The sequence below is a fragment of the Lytechinus variegatus genome, chromosome 18 (genome assembly GCF_018143015.1).
Source record: "Lytechinus variegatus isolate NC3 chromosome 18, Lvar_3.0, whole genome shotgun sequence".
Classification (NCBI taxonomy): Eukaryota; Metazoa; Echinodermata; class Echinoidea; order Temnopleuroida; family Toxopneustidae; genus Lytechinus; species Lytechinus variegatus.
The window spans coordinates 9,602,950-9,620,900 of NC_054757.1; the positions used below are offsets into that span (position 1 = coordinate 9,602,950).

Consider the following 17,951-nt stretch of genomic DNA (forward strand, 5'->3'; position numbering starts at 1 on the left):
GTGTCATAATTTTTTCTACTGGAAATTTGCAAAATGTCCTTTGTAAACAAAGGAGAACACACCAAATTGTCATGAAATCAATGAATTTATGGATAAACATTCATATCTACAAATTGTTTCTTTAACAAACATGCATTTTTATGTTAACTCTACTTGCTTTCCATAGTTGCGATTGATTGGATCGATCACAACTTTTTGTAAGACGGGACCCAGTGCACCCTTCTATTATCCTGCTGCTGCTGCTTTTCATGTAACGAGCTCAAACAAGGAAAATCAGTTACAAATTCATACCTGTAAACTCTTGGTGAAACAACTAACCTGTGTAACAAGGCTCAATTTGTGTACAAAGTCAATGGGACGTCGGGGCCCGGTTGCATAAAAGTCACTGTAATGGCTACTTTGTCATGCTTGTACTTATGTAATGAAATCACAATTGAGTGCAATTATGATTGATTAAATGTTTTAGCGCTGTCCTTTTCTGGGGAATTCAATGAGTTTTGGTTCATGATATCAAAACAAGGCCCCTGATTTAGAGTAAAAAAAAATAGATATTATTACAAGGTCGTCTTCTGTTTTTGTACATAAAATGCCAATATAAATCAAAAGGATCATTTTTCACTTCTTTTCTTCTTTCTTCCAGTTTTACTGATGATGATTGTGATTATAATCACAGCTTTCTGAAGGCAGTGATGGTTTATGAACAAAAATATGTCATGGTAGTGGTGATGTTGAATTAGTTTAGTTGAGAGGAGGATAATGATGATGATCGTGATTGACTGACTGAATGATCGGTCTGTCGGCTGGTCTATTGAGTGATTGTTCATGTATATGAGTTTATTTTATTTCAAATTTAAATTTTCAATGAAAAATACAAAGTAAGGCAAGTATTTTGATGATGATGGAGATGATGACAGTGGTGGTGGTGGTTATGATGATGATGGTTATGATGATGATGATCATGATCATGATGATAATGATGGTGATGATAATGATGGTGATGATGGTGATGTGATGATGATGATGATAATGATGGTGATGATGGTGATGATGATGATAGTCATTATGGTGATGATGGTGATGATGATGATGATGATGATGATGGTGATGATAATGGTGATGATAATGATGGTGATGATGATGGTGATGATAATGATGGTGATGATGATGGTGATGATGGTGATGATGATGGTGATGATAGTGATGATGATAATGATGATGATAATGGTGATGATAATGATGGTGATGATGATGGTGATGATAATGATGGTGATGATGATGGTGATGATGATGGTGTTGATGGTGATGATGATAATGATGGTAATGATGATGATGATGGTTATGATGATGATGGTGATGATAGTGATGATGATGATAATAATGATGGTAATGATGGTGATGATGATGGTTATGATGATGGTGATGATGGTGATGATGATGATAGTCATTATGGTGATGATGGTGATGATGATGATGATGATGATGGTGATGATAATGGTGATGATAATGATGGTGATGATGATGGTGATGATAATGATGGTGATGATGGTGATGATGATGGTGTTGATGGTGATGATGATAATGATGGTAATGATGATGATGATGGTTATGATGATGATGGTGATGATAGTGATGATGATGATAATAATGATGGTAATGATGGTGATGATGATGGTTATGATGATGGTGATGATGATGATAGTCATGATGCTGATGATGGTGGTGATGATGGCGATGATGATAATGATGATGGTAATGATGATGATGGTAATGATGGTGATGATGGTGATGATGGTGATGATGGTGATGATGGTGATGGGGATGATGATGATGATGATGGTGATGGGGATGATAGTCATGATGATGATGATGGTGATGATGATGATGATGGTGATGATGATGATGATGGTGATGATGATGGTGATGATGATGATGGTGATGATGGTGATGATGATGATGATGGTGATGGTGATGATGATGATGGTGATGATGATGATGATGATGGTGATGATGATGGTGATGATGATGGTGATGATGAATATGATGATGACAGTGGCATAGCCATCAGAAAAAGCTCTCGAGGCCAGATGTAAAATTGTTTAAAACATAAGATCATGCATACTCTTTGATGTGAGAAAGATCAGGGTCCTGTCTTACAAAAGCTTACGATAATCTGATCAATCACAACTATGGACGGCCAGTGACATCAACATCTAAAATGCATATATATTCAAATCACTTTCAAGATATGATGCATTTTCATACATTCATCGTTCTCTTAACAATTCAGTGTGCTTTTCTATGTTCACAAAGTACATTGTACAAATTTTCTGAAGAAAAAATTATGGCATTGCTGGATTTCCATACAGTTGAGATTGCTTGGATCAATCATAACTTTTTGTAATACGGGGCCCTGAAGTGACTTTGCAGTAAAAAAGGTTAGAGGTCAAAGAGTCCTTACTTGCAGATTGAAACATCTTGTTAGAATTTTGTGTGCTGTATTTTAATATAGTTGCTTATTGTTTTTACCTGTAAAGAGTACAGGAGATTATTGAATATTGTTGATGATGAGTTTTATACTCTTTTTAAAATATTATAAAGAGTCCATTATCCCAACATTTCATCGGTCTGTCATCTCTTAATGTAAATATGCTGGTCCTCGAAAATGGAATTCCATAACGTAATATAGCTTCCTACTTCATTTTAAACCAAGTATGATAACTTTTTTTGGTCAAATAAACAGATAACCTAGTCTCGCACCATTCCCTTTTTCGTCATCTGATACGCCGCTGGTCTCAAATATCGATATCTGTCTAGACGACATAGTATTAATTCAATTCACATAAACATTATTTTCTTCCATTTCACTTCATTTTTCGTAAACATTAATTCTTACAAAAATCAATTGGTTATGAAAAATATAAGGTTTTCAAGCACGTCAAGGGGGGGACTAAGGTATTCAAGCGCGTCAGGGGGGGGGGTGGGCAAAAAAGGTTTTCAAGCGCGTCGGGGGCAGGGATATGTCATTGGCATGGGTTGTGACTCGTCGGGGAGGGGGGGGGGCAGACTGCCCCCAGTAGGTACGCTAGTGCAACAAACAATGTAAAGGAAAGGGTAGAGAAGAGAAGAAAAGGGAAAGAGATGGTGACGTGAGCGGGGAGGCGGACATGAATTAAAATAAAATGTTATTCAAAAAAAAAATTACCAACTGAATAAAATAGAATACTCAGCAAAATATCAGGGGGGGGGGGGCAAAATATAAATGCCGCAACAACAATTTTCCAAGGTTCATGTGATCATGTTAACAAGTCAAAAGGAAATGTAAGATGTAAAATATTCATATATACAGTGCGTATCAAAAAAAGTTTACACTTTGAAAAAGCCATGGAAATTAAAAAATATGCAACATGTGGGTAATTTCTTCACATATAATCTTTGGTTTCGGTCTCATCTATATAATGGAAGTAAAAGTTTTGACAGAATGTTACACTTGAGTTAGCACTGTCAATTTCTGTAAAGCTCGCAGAAATCTGTTTGCGCAGAAATCGTTTTCATGCTGTGTCAAGGGGAAAGGACGAAATCAAACTTACACTACAAAAGATTTATCCCACATTTCCCTTGCACATTTAGTCAATTGGAATAAAAGGGATAAATTCAAGCATTTTGTGACAATTTTGCCACCCAAATTTCAACACTTAATAAGCACAACCTTTACCCTATTTGTGCCAGCTGGATCTAAGGACATAACTGAATCTGAACAAAAGTTTATAACAGATCGACATCTCCAGCATTTTTTCACTAAGTTTTTATAATTGAATGTTGGTTTACATTTCATTCTTCATTTAATACTTGTTTCCCCACACTTTTCCCAAGCTTAGCAATGATTAACAAAATGAAAATCAAGCTTAAGCCATTCCATGCAAATCACAGCTCAGTGTAAAGCAAATATCGTCACGATTGCCTCGGTGTGTGGGGGAGTGGGGTGGGGCGAAATGCACTCTTCGAAGTGTTTTGGGCAAGGAAACAAGTCAAACAATGTAGAAGATATCTTCAAATCACTTTTACTAGCTAAATTCCATGTGTTTTTCATGATTAAGGTCTACTTTTATTCGCATAACTATTTCAAATTTCTGCGCAAATCATTTTTCACTAACTTTTCAAAAGTAAGTGGTGCTCACTCAAGCGGAAATATTTTTCGACAGTTATATCGTCATTTGCTTTAATGGACCTGTACCAATGTTAAAATGTGGAACAATCTTCAGGATATTACAAATATATAATTTTACAGGATTTTTCAAAGTGTAAACTTTTTTTGATACGCACTATAGAATTACAGAAGCAATTTTTTCATTTTATTTTTAAAGCTTGTTGTTGATAGAGATTTTTTTATGTAATCCGGAATTTCTTTCCATATTTTGGGGCCAGTATAACGAATGTCGTGGATTCTATGTCAACTTAGGCCCCCAAAAAACTACAGTCATAATAATCATGGACAATTGTTTTAGCTATTATATCAGTAAAAATTAATAAATAAAACAAGTCTTGTATAGCGCATATCACATGATTTTAACCTCTCTATGCGTTTCCAAAGGACCTGGATATTATTACCCTCGGCCGACTTCAGTATTTAAAAAAAAAAAATTCATCTAAGCCTCGAACATACCGTTATTGTCATGAGCTTCCAAACGGTGGCATAATGAGGAGAAAAATCAGTAAATCTCGGAAAGAAATATATATATTCAGGGGAAATTTACAAGATAGCAAAGCGATCAAAATTAAAATTCAAATAGATGGTTTTTCACTTCAGATTGGCCCGGGATGTAAATATCAAATGGGACATACATTTCAAGGAAATCATGACAAAAATTGTTGAAACTGTGATTTTTTAAAAAATAAAACAGTACCATAATAAAGAGACTGACTTTAAGACAAAAGATAAAGGGGCAGGGACTCTTCAGCCCCCCCCCAAAAAAAACCCCAATTAACTCCCTCAAAAGTACGTATTACCCCCCTCACTTCCATGATATGAACTGAAGAGTCGATAACATCGGCGCCATGTTTGAAGATAAATTGGCCGTAAAATCCATGGATCGGAAGTATTTAAATTGTGGCAATAGATATTTTATACGTGCTGGTACGTATCCATTCACGTTGAGGCTATAGAGTTTTTTTATATTATTATCTCAAAGCACATGGATGGCATCAATAAAATGGGGCTCCTTCACTCAAAAAAAAAGAAATATGAACTAAACATTTGAAAGGTTGGAGGAGTGACAACATTTTCTAAATGTTGCGTTTACCACTTTAAATGGTTCTACCCAACACTTAAAATGTTGGATTCAGCTCTATACTAGGTTGGATGTAACATTTGGAAAAGGTCACTCCTCCAACATTTCAAATGTTGATTTAACAGATACCATCACCTCCCGAGATGTGAAGACGCCGCCACCGCCGACGACATTTCATTTAACAACATCACATTTCCCTAACTGAATTTTACGTTTAGATTGCCCAAACAGATGTACATGATGAAAATTATTTTTAAAAATATAATTCAACCACCGGGGGGGGGGGTGGTCGGGGTTGTAAAGACAGTGCAGCTGGTTGGGGGTCAAGTACCAGTATTACAGCATAATGCTTCGTCATTGTAATTCGTGCCGATGTAGAATTATAGTTACTGGTATACCGGTAGGGTATAGTCATTAATCTATTTCAGTAAGACACAAAATTTACCATGCTTTTAACTCAAAACCTTCTACAAGACCCATTTCTCCAGCATTTGGGGATAGTCATTTTCTCAGCTTACCCACGATCCCAATTCATCTTGTCCGAAGGCAATATAACTCAAACGCTACATTACTCCGCTGACAGTCAGGAAAATTACTTATTCATCATTACATAATTTAACTTTGGAATAATAATCATCGTTTTTAGCCTTGTTATTTTATTGTATGAATCGCAAGGATCGTGTCAAGATGTTTACATGTAAATATTGTAAACGCTCAACATGGGTAATGATCTTCTTGGTGATTTTTCTGTCGGTAATTATTGTCTCGTCACAAGGTAAGAATTTGTTTAATCAGGTATTCTTTTTTCTTTTCCTTTCGTTCATGAGAGTATAAGAGTATTATAACACACTTGTACACTAAGATCCTATACATATTAATATGGACTGTTATTAACTTCTGCAATTCGGGTATCAACGAGACGAATTGATTTCTATGCCGGGTTTCTATGACTGAAGTCAGACTGAAGTCATACCCTTCTTCCTCCTCATGTCACTTATTGCATACGTTCTTTCCCCTTGTTTTCCTTTTTTTAATCCATGATGTTTTCTCTTTTTAAAATTCTTATCCGGTTTCTGATTTGAATGTATATTTTTATTTCAATAAAAGACGGTTTGAAGTGCTTATTTGACTCTTTCGTCAAACTAATTTTTATACACTACTCTTTTCAGCCATGACGATTTCTCGCGACGAACTGTCCCAACTCTTTGACGGGTTTCTCGACAAAATCGAACAACGGAGCGACGAAAACTCCGCCGAAGTCAAAGAGAACCCTCGTCAGATCCCGCAGATCGTCGACGACGCCGAAGAAAACCGCTCCAAACTCTCCCAAAGACTCGCATCCATCCTACACGAACTGAACGAAGAAGAATCGGATAGTGATACGATGACAAGGCCGTCGACGTCGGAGAGTCAGGAGCAGGACCAAAATGCCGATGCCGTCCTGATGGAACTCCTGAACGAGGGTCGAAACATGGCTCATCACCAAAACAAAACCACGGAGAACGAGGATTCTCATGATGATAATGTTGAAGCTGAAGACGCAAATGAAAATGAAAATGTAAGCATTGTGATGACCATGACATGTGAGCCTTTCCCCCATAAGGCAATAATAGGTAAAATTTGTTTTAGTGAAAAGGCAAGCAAGCGAGCGAAGCAACCCATTGAGTGCACTTTGTATATATTAAAAAATAGATTAAAGGCTAGAGTATGCCTGTTATATCTTTCGATTGGGCTTAGAAGCAGTCGCAGTTTTAGAACCAAATTTATAAATATGTGGGGATCTGGAAGCTGGCTTGGACCATGCCAAAAAATTAGAGGGCGAGGATGATGCAATTTTCATGATAACACTGTCAATAAGTCTTACCCTATTCTTCGTACATGTATATTTAAAAATTAAAATGGCGTATTTTGCAACTACACTTTGGTTTATACCGGTCCAAATGTTTCCTTCCCAAATCAGCATATAGGGCTTCATGTGTAATAGTGAGGAGTGGGCGAGGAAACAATTAATATGCACTCTTTTCGTGGTAAATGTAGGCCCTACTGTAGGTCTCCATTAATTATAAGAAAAATAAGTTTCATTAGTTTTAAAATTAATTTTCTTTCCAAAAATATACAAATTAAACATACGTGACAAATGTTACGATGGCCAAGTTCTTATCCTGATGCTGAAATGGAGGCATGAATAGAATCGAGTTGACCGCTTCCAGAACTTACTTTGAATTGAATATGGATTTCTTCACGATCGCGAGCGAATGCAGTGAGCGAGCAAAAAATACCAAGTTTGTGTACAGAAAACAACCTGAATTATTGTGACTACAACCATTTCACGAAATTCAATAGTTGAAACATTAACATTATCACGCTTGAAACATTTTAATTTAAAAAAGCTGAGACCCCTTTAATATGTTTAATATAGGCCTACATTGTTCTAAAACTTAAATTGCATGCAAAACCCAATCCCTTTCTCCATGATAAAACCAGAAAGAAGCCATGATAGGCCTACATATTGATGGTTCAATGTTCGTGTTAATGGTTCAATAAAAATGGCAATTGAATGACTAAATTCTAGAATGAGAAGAATTTTATTGATACCCTAATTCCAGAGTCGTATTAATCTTGCTTGGCGACTCAGCGGAAGAGCGCCCTTCCCTGCCCAACCGATTCATGAACTTCTAATGAACATCTAAAAATCATGAAAATGGGACCTTTTGCTCACTAGCGTACCTACGGGGGGAGGGGGCAGTCCCCCCTGACGAGTCACAACCCATGCAAGGGACCTATCCCCCCCCCCGACGAGAAGTTGAAGACTTTTTTTTTTGCTAGTCAAAATTCATTTTTTCTGCTGTGAAATGTCCTTTATATCCTGTTGAGGACCCTTTTTTGTCAACTTTTTTGCGGAAGAGTTGCCCCCCCCCCTCCCCGTGGAAAATCCTAGGCACGCTTCTGCCTCATTGCAAGGTGCTCGATATATTAGAATTGAGATGGGAATTAGACTATTGTATTATGCAGGTCTTTTGGAAGAACAGCTTTAGTTGAAGTGGCCATAAATACGAGTCATCATTTAGTGAATTAAACTGTTAAGAATAATGTCACATGATTACTGAGTTAACCCTTGATAAGAACAGAAACATCGTCATGATCACGGTCACATTGTTAGAAATTTTACTTTGCTGTTTATTTTGATATAGGCGTCGGGTATGTACGACTTTGCTACATGTGAGCTGAGACTCAACGAAAGACTCGAACCCATGACCTTGGTAAAATACCACGGGCTCAGAGGTACAGTCAACTTTCGACAAAACGTAAGTATTCTTTTTTTATCGGGAACCTTATGATCATTATTTTACATTATACTACGGTACTTCCCTTTCTCCAAGATTAATAAAACTATGTTTTAATAGTTCATTATTTTACAAGCGTTTTAGAGTTTGTGATCAATGCATTTATTTTTTAAGACATAGATTTGCACCGTTCTATAGAAGTCAAAATTACGCTTGGCGGAAGTAAACCTAGTTGGCATCCATGCATGCTCGTTTTGATTAAAATTACGTCGATACTGCGATACGAAAACAGAAGTTCTCGTTGTTTTGTTTGGAATTGAAAATTGAAATTATATGTACATGTATGTACAAGAGTGAAATCCAAATGATTATCATTTCATAGACATCCTTTAACGTGTCCAATTAAAGGTCAGCTGTGACAGCATGATCATATTTCTTTCTTTCTTTTGTTCTTTCTTTCTTTCTTCCTTCCTTCTTTCTCTTTCTCTATTTATTTATCTATTTACTTATTTATTTATTTATTATTTATTCATTAATTCATTCATCATTCATTTATTTAATCAATATGATTGAAAAATCTTCCATTTTCAGAGATCTAATGGGTCACTTGAGGTACTGATTCGTCTTTTCGGTCTTATTCCAAGCAACATGAATAGCCAAGGTCATGGCGTTTACATCCGGGAGTTTGGTGATCTTCGAGATGGCTGCCATCGGCTTGGACCAATCTTAAATTCCGATAGCGAGGATGACTCGAACAGGTAAGAGATGGAAAGAGAGGGGGAGAGAGGGGGGGGGGGGCAATGGCTGGCCGGCCTCATCATGCAATCCTTTATTTGAAAGGGGAGGTCTGTACCGTAGTCAATAACGTTTAATAAAAGCATAACAAAATTAAAGAAAAATATTTTTGTGAAGGATGTGCCGAAGAAATGCAAATAATATTCTTGAACATTAGTCGTGTATCTCCTCCACCCCGAAATAACATCATCCTTACACTCATTCCATATTTCCTTTCAATCATTCGCTTTAATTCATGCTTAAAATAACTCGTCTAAGAGATAAATCCCTTATAAACAAACTTTCATCATGTTCATATATATTTTCAATTAATTCCGCAGGTCGTCTGGTATGTTAGCCGTCGTATCACCCGATGGGAGTGGCTATGCTCAATATAGATCTACAGAGGTTGCACACTTTGACTTGGCAGGAAGTAATAGTCTGTACGGAAGGTCGATTGTGGTAAGACAATATCATTTTGGGAGAGAAAAAAAATAGAAAACAATTACAAGCATATAAGAATTACCCAAGTCCATGATAATTCAATTTGAGAAAATCAAGAAAAGGGAAACGATTTTTGTGTTACTCTGATTATAATTTTGGTCAGTTTTTCATTTAGAGCAGCACTTGTAGGATGAATTTGATGTCCTCATGTATAAAGTATAATCAACAAATATTTTTAATTCAATTTAGCCAAGGTATTGACCTGAGTTATTCTTATATCTATTTACTCTGCGCCCTACCTTCTTAGGGTCATGTTTAAACTTTTATTTATTAATGCCCATTTAAGATTTGACTTACCAGGGTCATTAGTCCCGTCGTAATCATAGTAACACAAAGATTTGCAATCGAATGCGAATTTATAAAATGTATAACGATGCGAGGTGAAAATGGGGGCATATCAATCGTGAGGAAACAACTATCTACCAAAATTCTATTCATTTGGTGTACAATTTCGAATGGAGTCAATTTCGACTTGGACATTCTTGTACAGCAGTCGATTCTTTTTGGGGTTTCATATTTTGAGTGACAATTTATAAAATAATGTTCTTTTTTTTTCAAAATATGAATTGCGTCTCATTTTTAGTATGAAAAATGATCACGATGATGATTTATTAAAGATAATCAGATCAGAATGTCCACATTTAAACTCGTTATCATGTCAAAGTTGATTGAGCTGATACAAAATGAGTACCTTCTCTTTTCTCATTTCAGATTGAGGAGAATCAGAACACATTCAGTGCTCCATTGGGCTGTTGCGTCATCGGAGTAACACGTGATGTCGGAGATTGGATGTGATTGGACAGGTCGAAATGGTCATGTGACCCATCTCTTTTGAACACAAATCAAACCCATGAACTTGTGCAATATTCTGTGAAATCCCCAAATCGGATACCATGGATGGGGGGTTAATTATTAGACCCTGGCGTGTGTTGATATTCATTATATCTTCAAAAGAAGAACTTGCGAGTCATTCATGGAGCGACTAATCAATGGTTTTGTGTTGTTAATTTGTTCTGGCATCCGATTGGCTGAAAGTTACATGTCAGGAGGAATTTTGACGACATTAAACGTTCAACTCTGTCCAGGAGGCGCGTTTCCGTTTTACACCCTGGCGAAGGCATTTTCCGGAAAAGTAGCAAAAAAGCGACTAGTGAAGAGTCTACACACGTCGCTGGTTGCATGCAGCGTGCGACACAGGCGAGTCCACCACCGCATGCAATTTGCACAGTTACTGATCAGAGCACAGAGTTCCTCGGCACTTCATGTACAGAGAGAGCGGCAGTCAGGAGAGAAATCCGAACATGCTTTTGCAGTCGCGTTGTTTATGATAGTTTTTTTTTCTAAAAATAAATTATTAACTAAATGAATAGAATGATAGACAAAATCAAAATAAACAGATACTTAGTAATGGAAAGACAAATTGAAGTTTGATGGATTGATACACTTAGAAGGGCTTAGAAGCTGCCGAAAGATAGATATAGAAGACTGATAAATAGATAAAGACAAGATAGACAGATAGATAGATAGAAATAGAGAGAGAGAGAGAGGTGGATAGATAGAAAGAAAGAGAGATCGGAAAGAGGGAGAAATGGATGGATAGATAAATAGAGAGAGGGGGAGAGACAGAGAGGTCGATATATAGAGGAAGAGGGGGATAGAGAGAAAGAGAGAGAGAAGGATAGATCGATAGATGGAGAGAGAGAGATGTTATAGATAGAAATATGGACGCGGACAAAGAAAAGAGAGAAAAAAGACAGACAGATGCTAGAGAGGGAGAGAGATGGAGAATTTGAGAGACAGATAGATCATGTTAGGTAGATAGATCGAGGATAAAGAATGAGAGAGACAGAGAAGATAGACAAATTAAAAGATAGATAGATACATAGATAGACAGAGAGAAATAGAAAAAGACAGACAGGTGGATAGATAGAGATAGATAGATGTTAGATAGATAAAGAGGGAGAGAGACAAAGAATATTAACAAATTAACAGATAGATAAGTTAAAAAAATAGATAGATAAATAGATAGAGAGAATAAGAGAAAGAGAGACAGATGGATGGATAGATAGAGATAGAGAATTTGAGATAGATAGATGTTAGATAAAGAATGAGAGAGACAGAGAAGATTATTAGATAGATAGATACTGCAGTTACATAGATAGATAGAGATAGAATTTGAGAGATAGATATACAGATAGAGAGAAAGACAGACATCAGCAAATCGGCAAGGCAAATGATCGAGGCAAACATTCGTATTGAACCTGGAAATTTAAGCTCAGCTGCATTTGCAAGTATATGTTCTGCGGATAACTTCGGTGCGGACTTCAGACCCAACTTTGGATCGCGCGCCCAGCTGATATTTGTAAACAAACGTAGACGTAGACTCTTCACTAGTCACTTTTTGGCTACTTTTCCGGAAAATGCCTTCGCCAGGGTGTAAAACGGAAACGCGCGTCCAGGAGAGTAGAGGAGAAGTATTCCATGGGTATAGGGAGGCGACGATCCCTGTCATTTTTTTTAAATAAGAAAAAAAACAGGAGAAAAATTGAAATTGCTCTCATTAAGCTTTATTCACATAGAACTTAAAGCGCCAGTTTTCAAATATTCATAAGGACACTTATAATAATGATATTATTATGGTCCATCCATATCGCACAGCTACTATATATACTCAACAGCGCTTGGTATTGGTATCATAATTATTCTCATCCCCGGCCGGTTGTATATAACTGAGCCGCCATATAGGTGCTAAATCATTCAAGGAATGAATTCTACCGGGTACCCATTCACCTCACCTGGGTCTAGTGCAGAATAATGTGGGTAAATTCTTGCTGAATAAAAACACGCCATGGCTGGGATTCGAACCCATGTCCCCGGCTGATTGAAAGACGAGAGTCGTAACCATTAGACCACGACACGACGCGCCCTATACTATATCTGATTGATTTGCAATTTCTTTCAGTATATGCCACAATCACTAACAGCAAAGGCGGAGTTACACAAGTTTAAACCAAATTATTTTCATGTATGTATTGTTTAATATTTCATGTCAGTTTGCATAAAATGAATTACTTGAAAACTACATGCGATATGATGAGTTTGTAACTTCAAAATGTCCTCTCCGGCGGTGGGTGATGATAATGATGTTGATGAAGATGGTGATCATGATGATGGTGATAATAATGATAATAATGATGATGACCATGATGATGATGATGGTGACGGTGATGGCGGTTATGATTAATTATGGTGATGATGATGATGATGGTGATGATGGTGATGCTGATGATGATGGCGATGATGATGATGATTGATAATCATGACGATGATGATGATTACGATGGGGATGACGATAAGGATATTTTTATGGGGGGGGGTGGGGCTGATTGGGGCCAATCGTGACCGAAGCGACAAGCTGAGCTCCTACTTTCCTGAATTACATTCGTGGTTTTACGTGTTTCGGGATCATATCTTATGGTCTCAGAGGGGTGAGTTAAAATGATGGATGCTCTCGGCAAGTAGGAATCAGTGTGTGTGTGTGTGGGGGGGGGGGGTCTTGAGCTTTTGTGGGGGGGGTAGGGCTTGAGCCCCAAAGCCCTCCCTTAGAACCGCGCCTGATGCATACCCCCTTCCTGCAAAATCATCGTATATGTACACCGTCTGCCTTGAATTCACACCCAAGCTGTCCTATCAAGGTCATGCAGATTGAGCAATCATTAAATAATTTCATGTATATATAAACATATGAAAAAGAAAAGTGGAGATGTGACATCATCAGCCCATCTTATGAATATTCAGAACTAAATGGAGTAAAATTCACAGATTGAACAAAATGCTGAAAATTTCATAAAAATCGGATAACAAATAATGAAGGTATTGAATTTTAAAGTTTATCAGTTATATGCACATCGTCATGAATATTCATTACTTTCTTTTTTCTTATGTTATTAAATGTACATGTTATCATTAATGTTTCATATTTTCATACATTATGTAAAATTTGTCTCAATTATGATGAAATAAGTTGCGGCAATAAATAACTAATGCACTTAATCCATTGGCAAACCAATTATTGTTTAAGTTCTTGGTAAAAAAATGCAACAAACCTAATTTCATATGATGAAATACAAAAGAACAAGTGGGAGTATGATATCATCAACCCACCTAATGAATATTCATAAAGACATGCCTAGAACTGTTTCACCGGAATAATGCAAATCTCTAAAATTCATTAACTTCGGGGTTTTTTTATTATCCGGTTTGATAAATTTTTCTGCATTTTGCTTTGTGAATTTTACTGTATTTATTAATATATGAATACCTCCAGCCTGGACCATCCCTTTAAGAATTACATGTATTTACGTCTATCAACTATTGATGTAATATTTTTAGGTTGTATACTAAATCGTGTCCTCCCGTGAACTATATTATCGCAGACTGTCCAGCCGACGGTTTCTTGCAGCGATGTATTGAGATAAAATTCAATATTTCAACACACTTGCTATGGCAAAGGTGCAATCTGAAATCTGAGTAGGCTTTTATGGACATGGATCTGCTGTGGGTAATATTTTCAATGAAAATGTCCCAATTACTTTTAAGCATGAATACTAGAAGATATAACATTTTGTTTGTTTTCTAAATCCTTATAGATTTAGAGTGGAACGAAAATTTCAGGATTAACATCGCATGATATTTAGCCTAATATTCAATATGACCATTTTTTTACAAGTTAGGTGCTCAAAGGGCCTTTAATAAGGAAAACAAACTGAGTTACTGAATCTGTTCATATTAGAATTGTTGCACAGAATCTAAGAACATACTAGTACAACCACTACATTGTTTTCACATTAACTTAACATAATATTTTGCCTGATATTCAATAATATAAATATGACTTTTTTTCAAGTTAGGTGCTCAAAAGGCTTTTAATAAGGAAAACAATCTGAGTTACTGAATCTGTTCAAATGAATATGAATGAATTAAAGGCTAAGAATAAAATTCTAGTTGAATTTCAGATTATTGAACCTTTACCCAAATCTTAGGCAGATTATTAAAACACGATACATGTAGCATAGAGATTTACTACCCTGTACATTTGATCTTGCCCGCTTAGAAAATGATCGCAACGGGCCCCTGGGGCCCGTTGCAGAAAGAGTTGCGTTTAAACACAAGCCAAAAATCAATCGCAAGTCCCAAATGCGCGCTGTTGATTGGTTGAAAATCAAGTTGCGCATGATTTTTAGAGTTGCGATTGATTGCAACTCTTTCTGCAACGGGCCCCAGATACACCCGAACGAGAATCGGAAACAATAAATCATCCACGCTCTTGTAAAATATCTCAAAATACATCAAATTCTATAAAATATAGGGACTCGCAATGACCTATGGACTTACTGAAATAAGTTCTATAAATTGCAAAAAAAAAATGTGCCACCCGAGTTTAAAGATGGAAGTCATGCACATATCTTGAATACATGTGCATATGCATAGGCAAACTAAAATGTTAAGTGATAAAATTAGATTTTATTGTATCAATAATAAGAGGGTGAGCTTTTTCAGCGTTGGCAAAGAAAAATGTAAACAAAATACATATACATGTATAAAGAAAATAGGGCTGATTAAGAATACAACGAAGACATCAACTCCACCTCATTTTTCAACTTGTAAGTTGCCTCGAACTGTTTAACTGTTATCATTTCGATATGGACCCCTGCTTATTCCTGCTTGCCCAAGCCTGCCCCCTCCACTTCAAAGATCGCCTAGAGGGAGAAATCGGGATTCCATGTAAAGAAGGGAAGACAATATAACAGGGGCGGCGGAGCAAAGTTGAAAGTGGGGGGGGGGGCACTATTTCAAAAAACAAAGAAAAAATTATTTGTCTACCCCACCCACATGACTCATGAAACTTTAAGCACATAGGATTGTTCTTACAAGATATTTTCGTTCATAAGTATGAAATATAAAATTGAGAATAATAATAATAATAATAATATTGTACTTATATATAGCGCATAATATTGGTAATCTCTAAGCGCTTAACAAATGAATTATCTATTACATAAGAGATCAAATTATTAATATGGTTTTCAATGAAAAATAAAATATTATTCTACATTAAACTAAGTATTGCGCTACATTGTAATAAACATTACATTTACATATATCATTATATGGTATTAATTTAGTACTTAACATATTGAATAAAACTATATTAAACTATACAAATAATGCTGTTTCTTTATGAGAATTTACCAAAGTATAGCAAACTCTTGCAGTTCCTGTCGATATTTTTGGCAATTGCTGTGAGGTCCAGGGCATTGAACACGCTTAGGTTTCCTCTGAGCAGCGTTTTGTTTCGAATAGCAACAGCCTCGTATTCCTTAAGATAATTACTTGTGAAATTCATCAATTTAAAATGTGTTTTTTTTCTTCTTCTCCAGAATCATATAATAGGAACACTTGTACCAAAGGAACCGGGACGCCATCAGATTATTAACACACTGAACATTTTGAACAAACTAGAAAAGAAAAGGGGCATTTATAAAAATTTAGTAATAATATTAAAATAGGGCATTTAATTAGAGGTTAAAAGGGATTTATTTCATTATCAAAAGAAAAAAAGGAAGTAGCGAAAGGAGCAAATCATGTTTTAAAAGGGATTATGCGATTAAAGGAATGTACTTGTAGAAGGAACCAGAACACTAAATGAAGAAATCGGGCGCTCATCGAGCAAGAAAGAGAGTAGTTTTTAAGGACAACTTATCTGACACATAGAACAAACCTAGAAGGCAAGGGGCACTCGTTAACACATAAAAGGGGTCCTCCTCAGGTGAAAGGGGCACAGTTCACGTTCGTGAGGGAGGGGGCGGGGGGCATTTTTCTTGAGTAAAAAATACAAATTTTCAGAGCTTCAAAAAAAAGGGGGGCACTGTGTCCCCCTGGTTTCCCCCGCAGGATCGCCGCCCCTGCAATATAGTTTTGTTTTGTTTGGCAATCGTGTTGGAAAGAAATTACCAAATTGTTGCTAAAAATAGACAAGGAATCTTCTTTTATATCTTACAATGTGGCCATAATGTTCTTCACAAACACCTGACAAGCCTTTAACCCTTCCCACATAAAATACGAAAAGAAGAGAAAACAGGAGACAAAAGATGGGCTCACTTCTTCACCATTTTTCTTTCTTTTTCCATATTCTCTCGTGGGGGGGGGGGGGCTAATCCGCCAATGCCGCTCGACATTATTCATTACTCAACTCGTCGTTTGGAAGTATCTTTAAGTTTTATGTTAAGCAAATTCTTCCAGGTTTATTTATGTTTGGTCGGATCATATAACTTTATCTCATTCGTCCGATATACTTCGCTAAAAATATCTTTTTTGATTATTTTTGCTTATTTACCAGCTATAGGATTCATTTGACCTCCATCATTGTTCAACCAATAAGAAGTTGCAGTTGCAAATATATATCCAAGGTGTCATGATTATGTATGGCAAATCTGAAATCCAACGTACTTATCCATGTTCGTATTACAGCGTATAAAGGGAAGAATATTGTTGCTGGAAGTACAAACATACCCACCCACACACACACACACACACACCCACACCCTCACACACACACGCACACACACAATCTCACACACCCTCGCGCACCCTCACGCACAATAATGAATAAAATACTCAAAAAGATAAGGCTGAAGAATAAGGCAAAATAATGCACATTCCAGAAGATAAACGGTAACAATTTTACATGCATATCGAATTGTTTTAAAATATGTGTTATCATTTTTACTAGTATATTATCAATTAAAAATGAATAAAAGAATGACAGAAATAAAGAATGATTGAATGAATAGTTGAATGAATGAATGAATGAATAAATAAGTAAATAAATTAATTAATAAGTAGATGAATAAACAACTAGACGATTAATCAATAAACAGTCAATAAAATACAACTTACAACTAAATATATGAATTCAAATGATAGAATTCTAGAATGAATGAATGGATGAAAAATTAAATTCATAAATCAACTACTCAAATCAACAAATAAAGAAATGAATGAATAAATAGGAAATATATCAACTGATAAATCAATAAATGAA

At 36.2% G+C, this 17,951-nt stretch overlaps 1 protein-coding gene across 2 annotated transcripts; it reads left to right on the plus strand.

The window, feature by feature from the left end:
• The first annotated feature begins 5,709 nt into the window (after positions 1–5,709).
• On the plus strand, positions 5,710–10,935 carry LOC121432044 (extracellular superoxide dismutase [Cu-Zn]-like). Of its 2 annotated transcripts, none has more exons than XM_041629862.1 (6): positions 5,710–6,060; positions 6,455–6,843; positions 8,477–8,590; positions 9,161–9,327; positions 9,685–9,805; positions 10,559–10,935. In XM_041629862.1, exons 1-6 carry the CDS (start codon positions 5,949–5,951, stop codon positions 10,640–10,642), a joined length of 987 nt encoding a protein of 328 aa, XP_041485796.1. In that variant the 5' UTR covers positions 5,710–5,948; the 3' UTR covers positions 10,643–10,935. The 2 variants fall into 2 exon arrangements, with proteins under 2 accessions (XP_041485796.1, XP_041485797.1); XM_041629863.1 differs by having other exon boundaries at positions 5,712–6,060; positions 6,455–6,837.
• Positions 10,936–17,951: the final 7,016 nt, after the last annotated feature.

What these genes read in the sequence shown, in the direction of transcription:
- LOC121432044 (XM_041629862.1), top strand. Translation starts at nt 5,949, where the DNA reads ATGAATCGCAAGGATCGTGTCAAGATGTTTACATGTAAATATTGTAAA. An exon ending in CAGTCAACTTTCGACAAAAC is followed by an intron (nt 8,591 to 9,160) that starts GTAAGTATTCTT and finishes TTCCATTTTCAG; the next exon opens with AGATCTAATGGGTCACTTGA. An exon ending in TGTACGGAAGGTCGATTGTG is followed by an intron (nt 9,806 to 10,558) that starts GTAAGACAATAT and finishes TTCTCATTTCAG; the next exon opens with ATTGAGGAGAATCAGAACAC.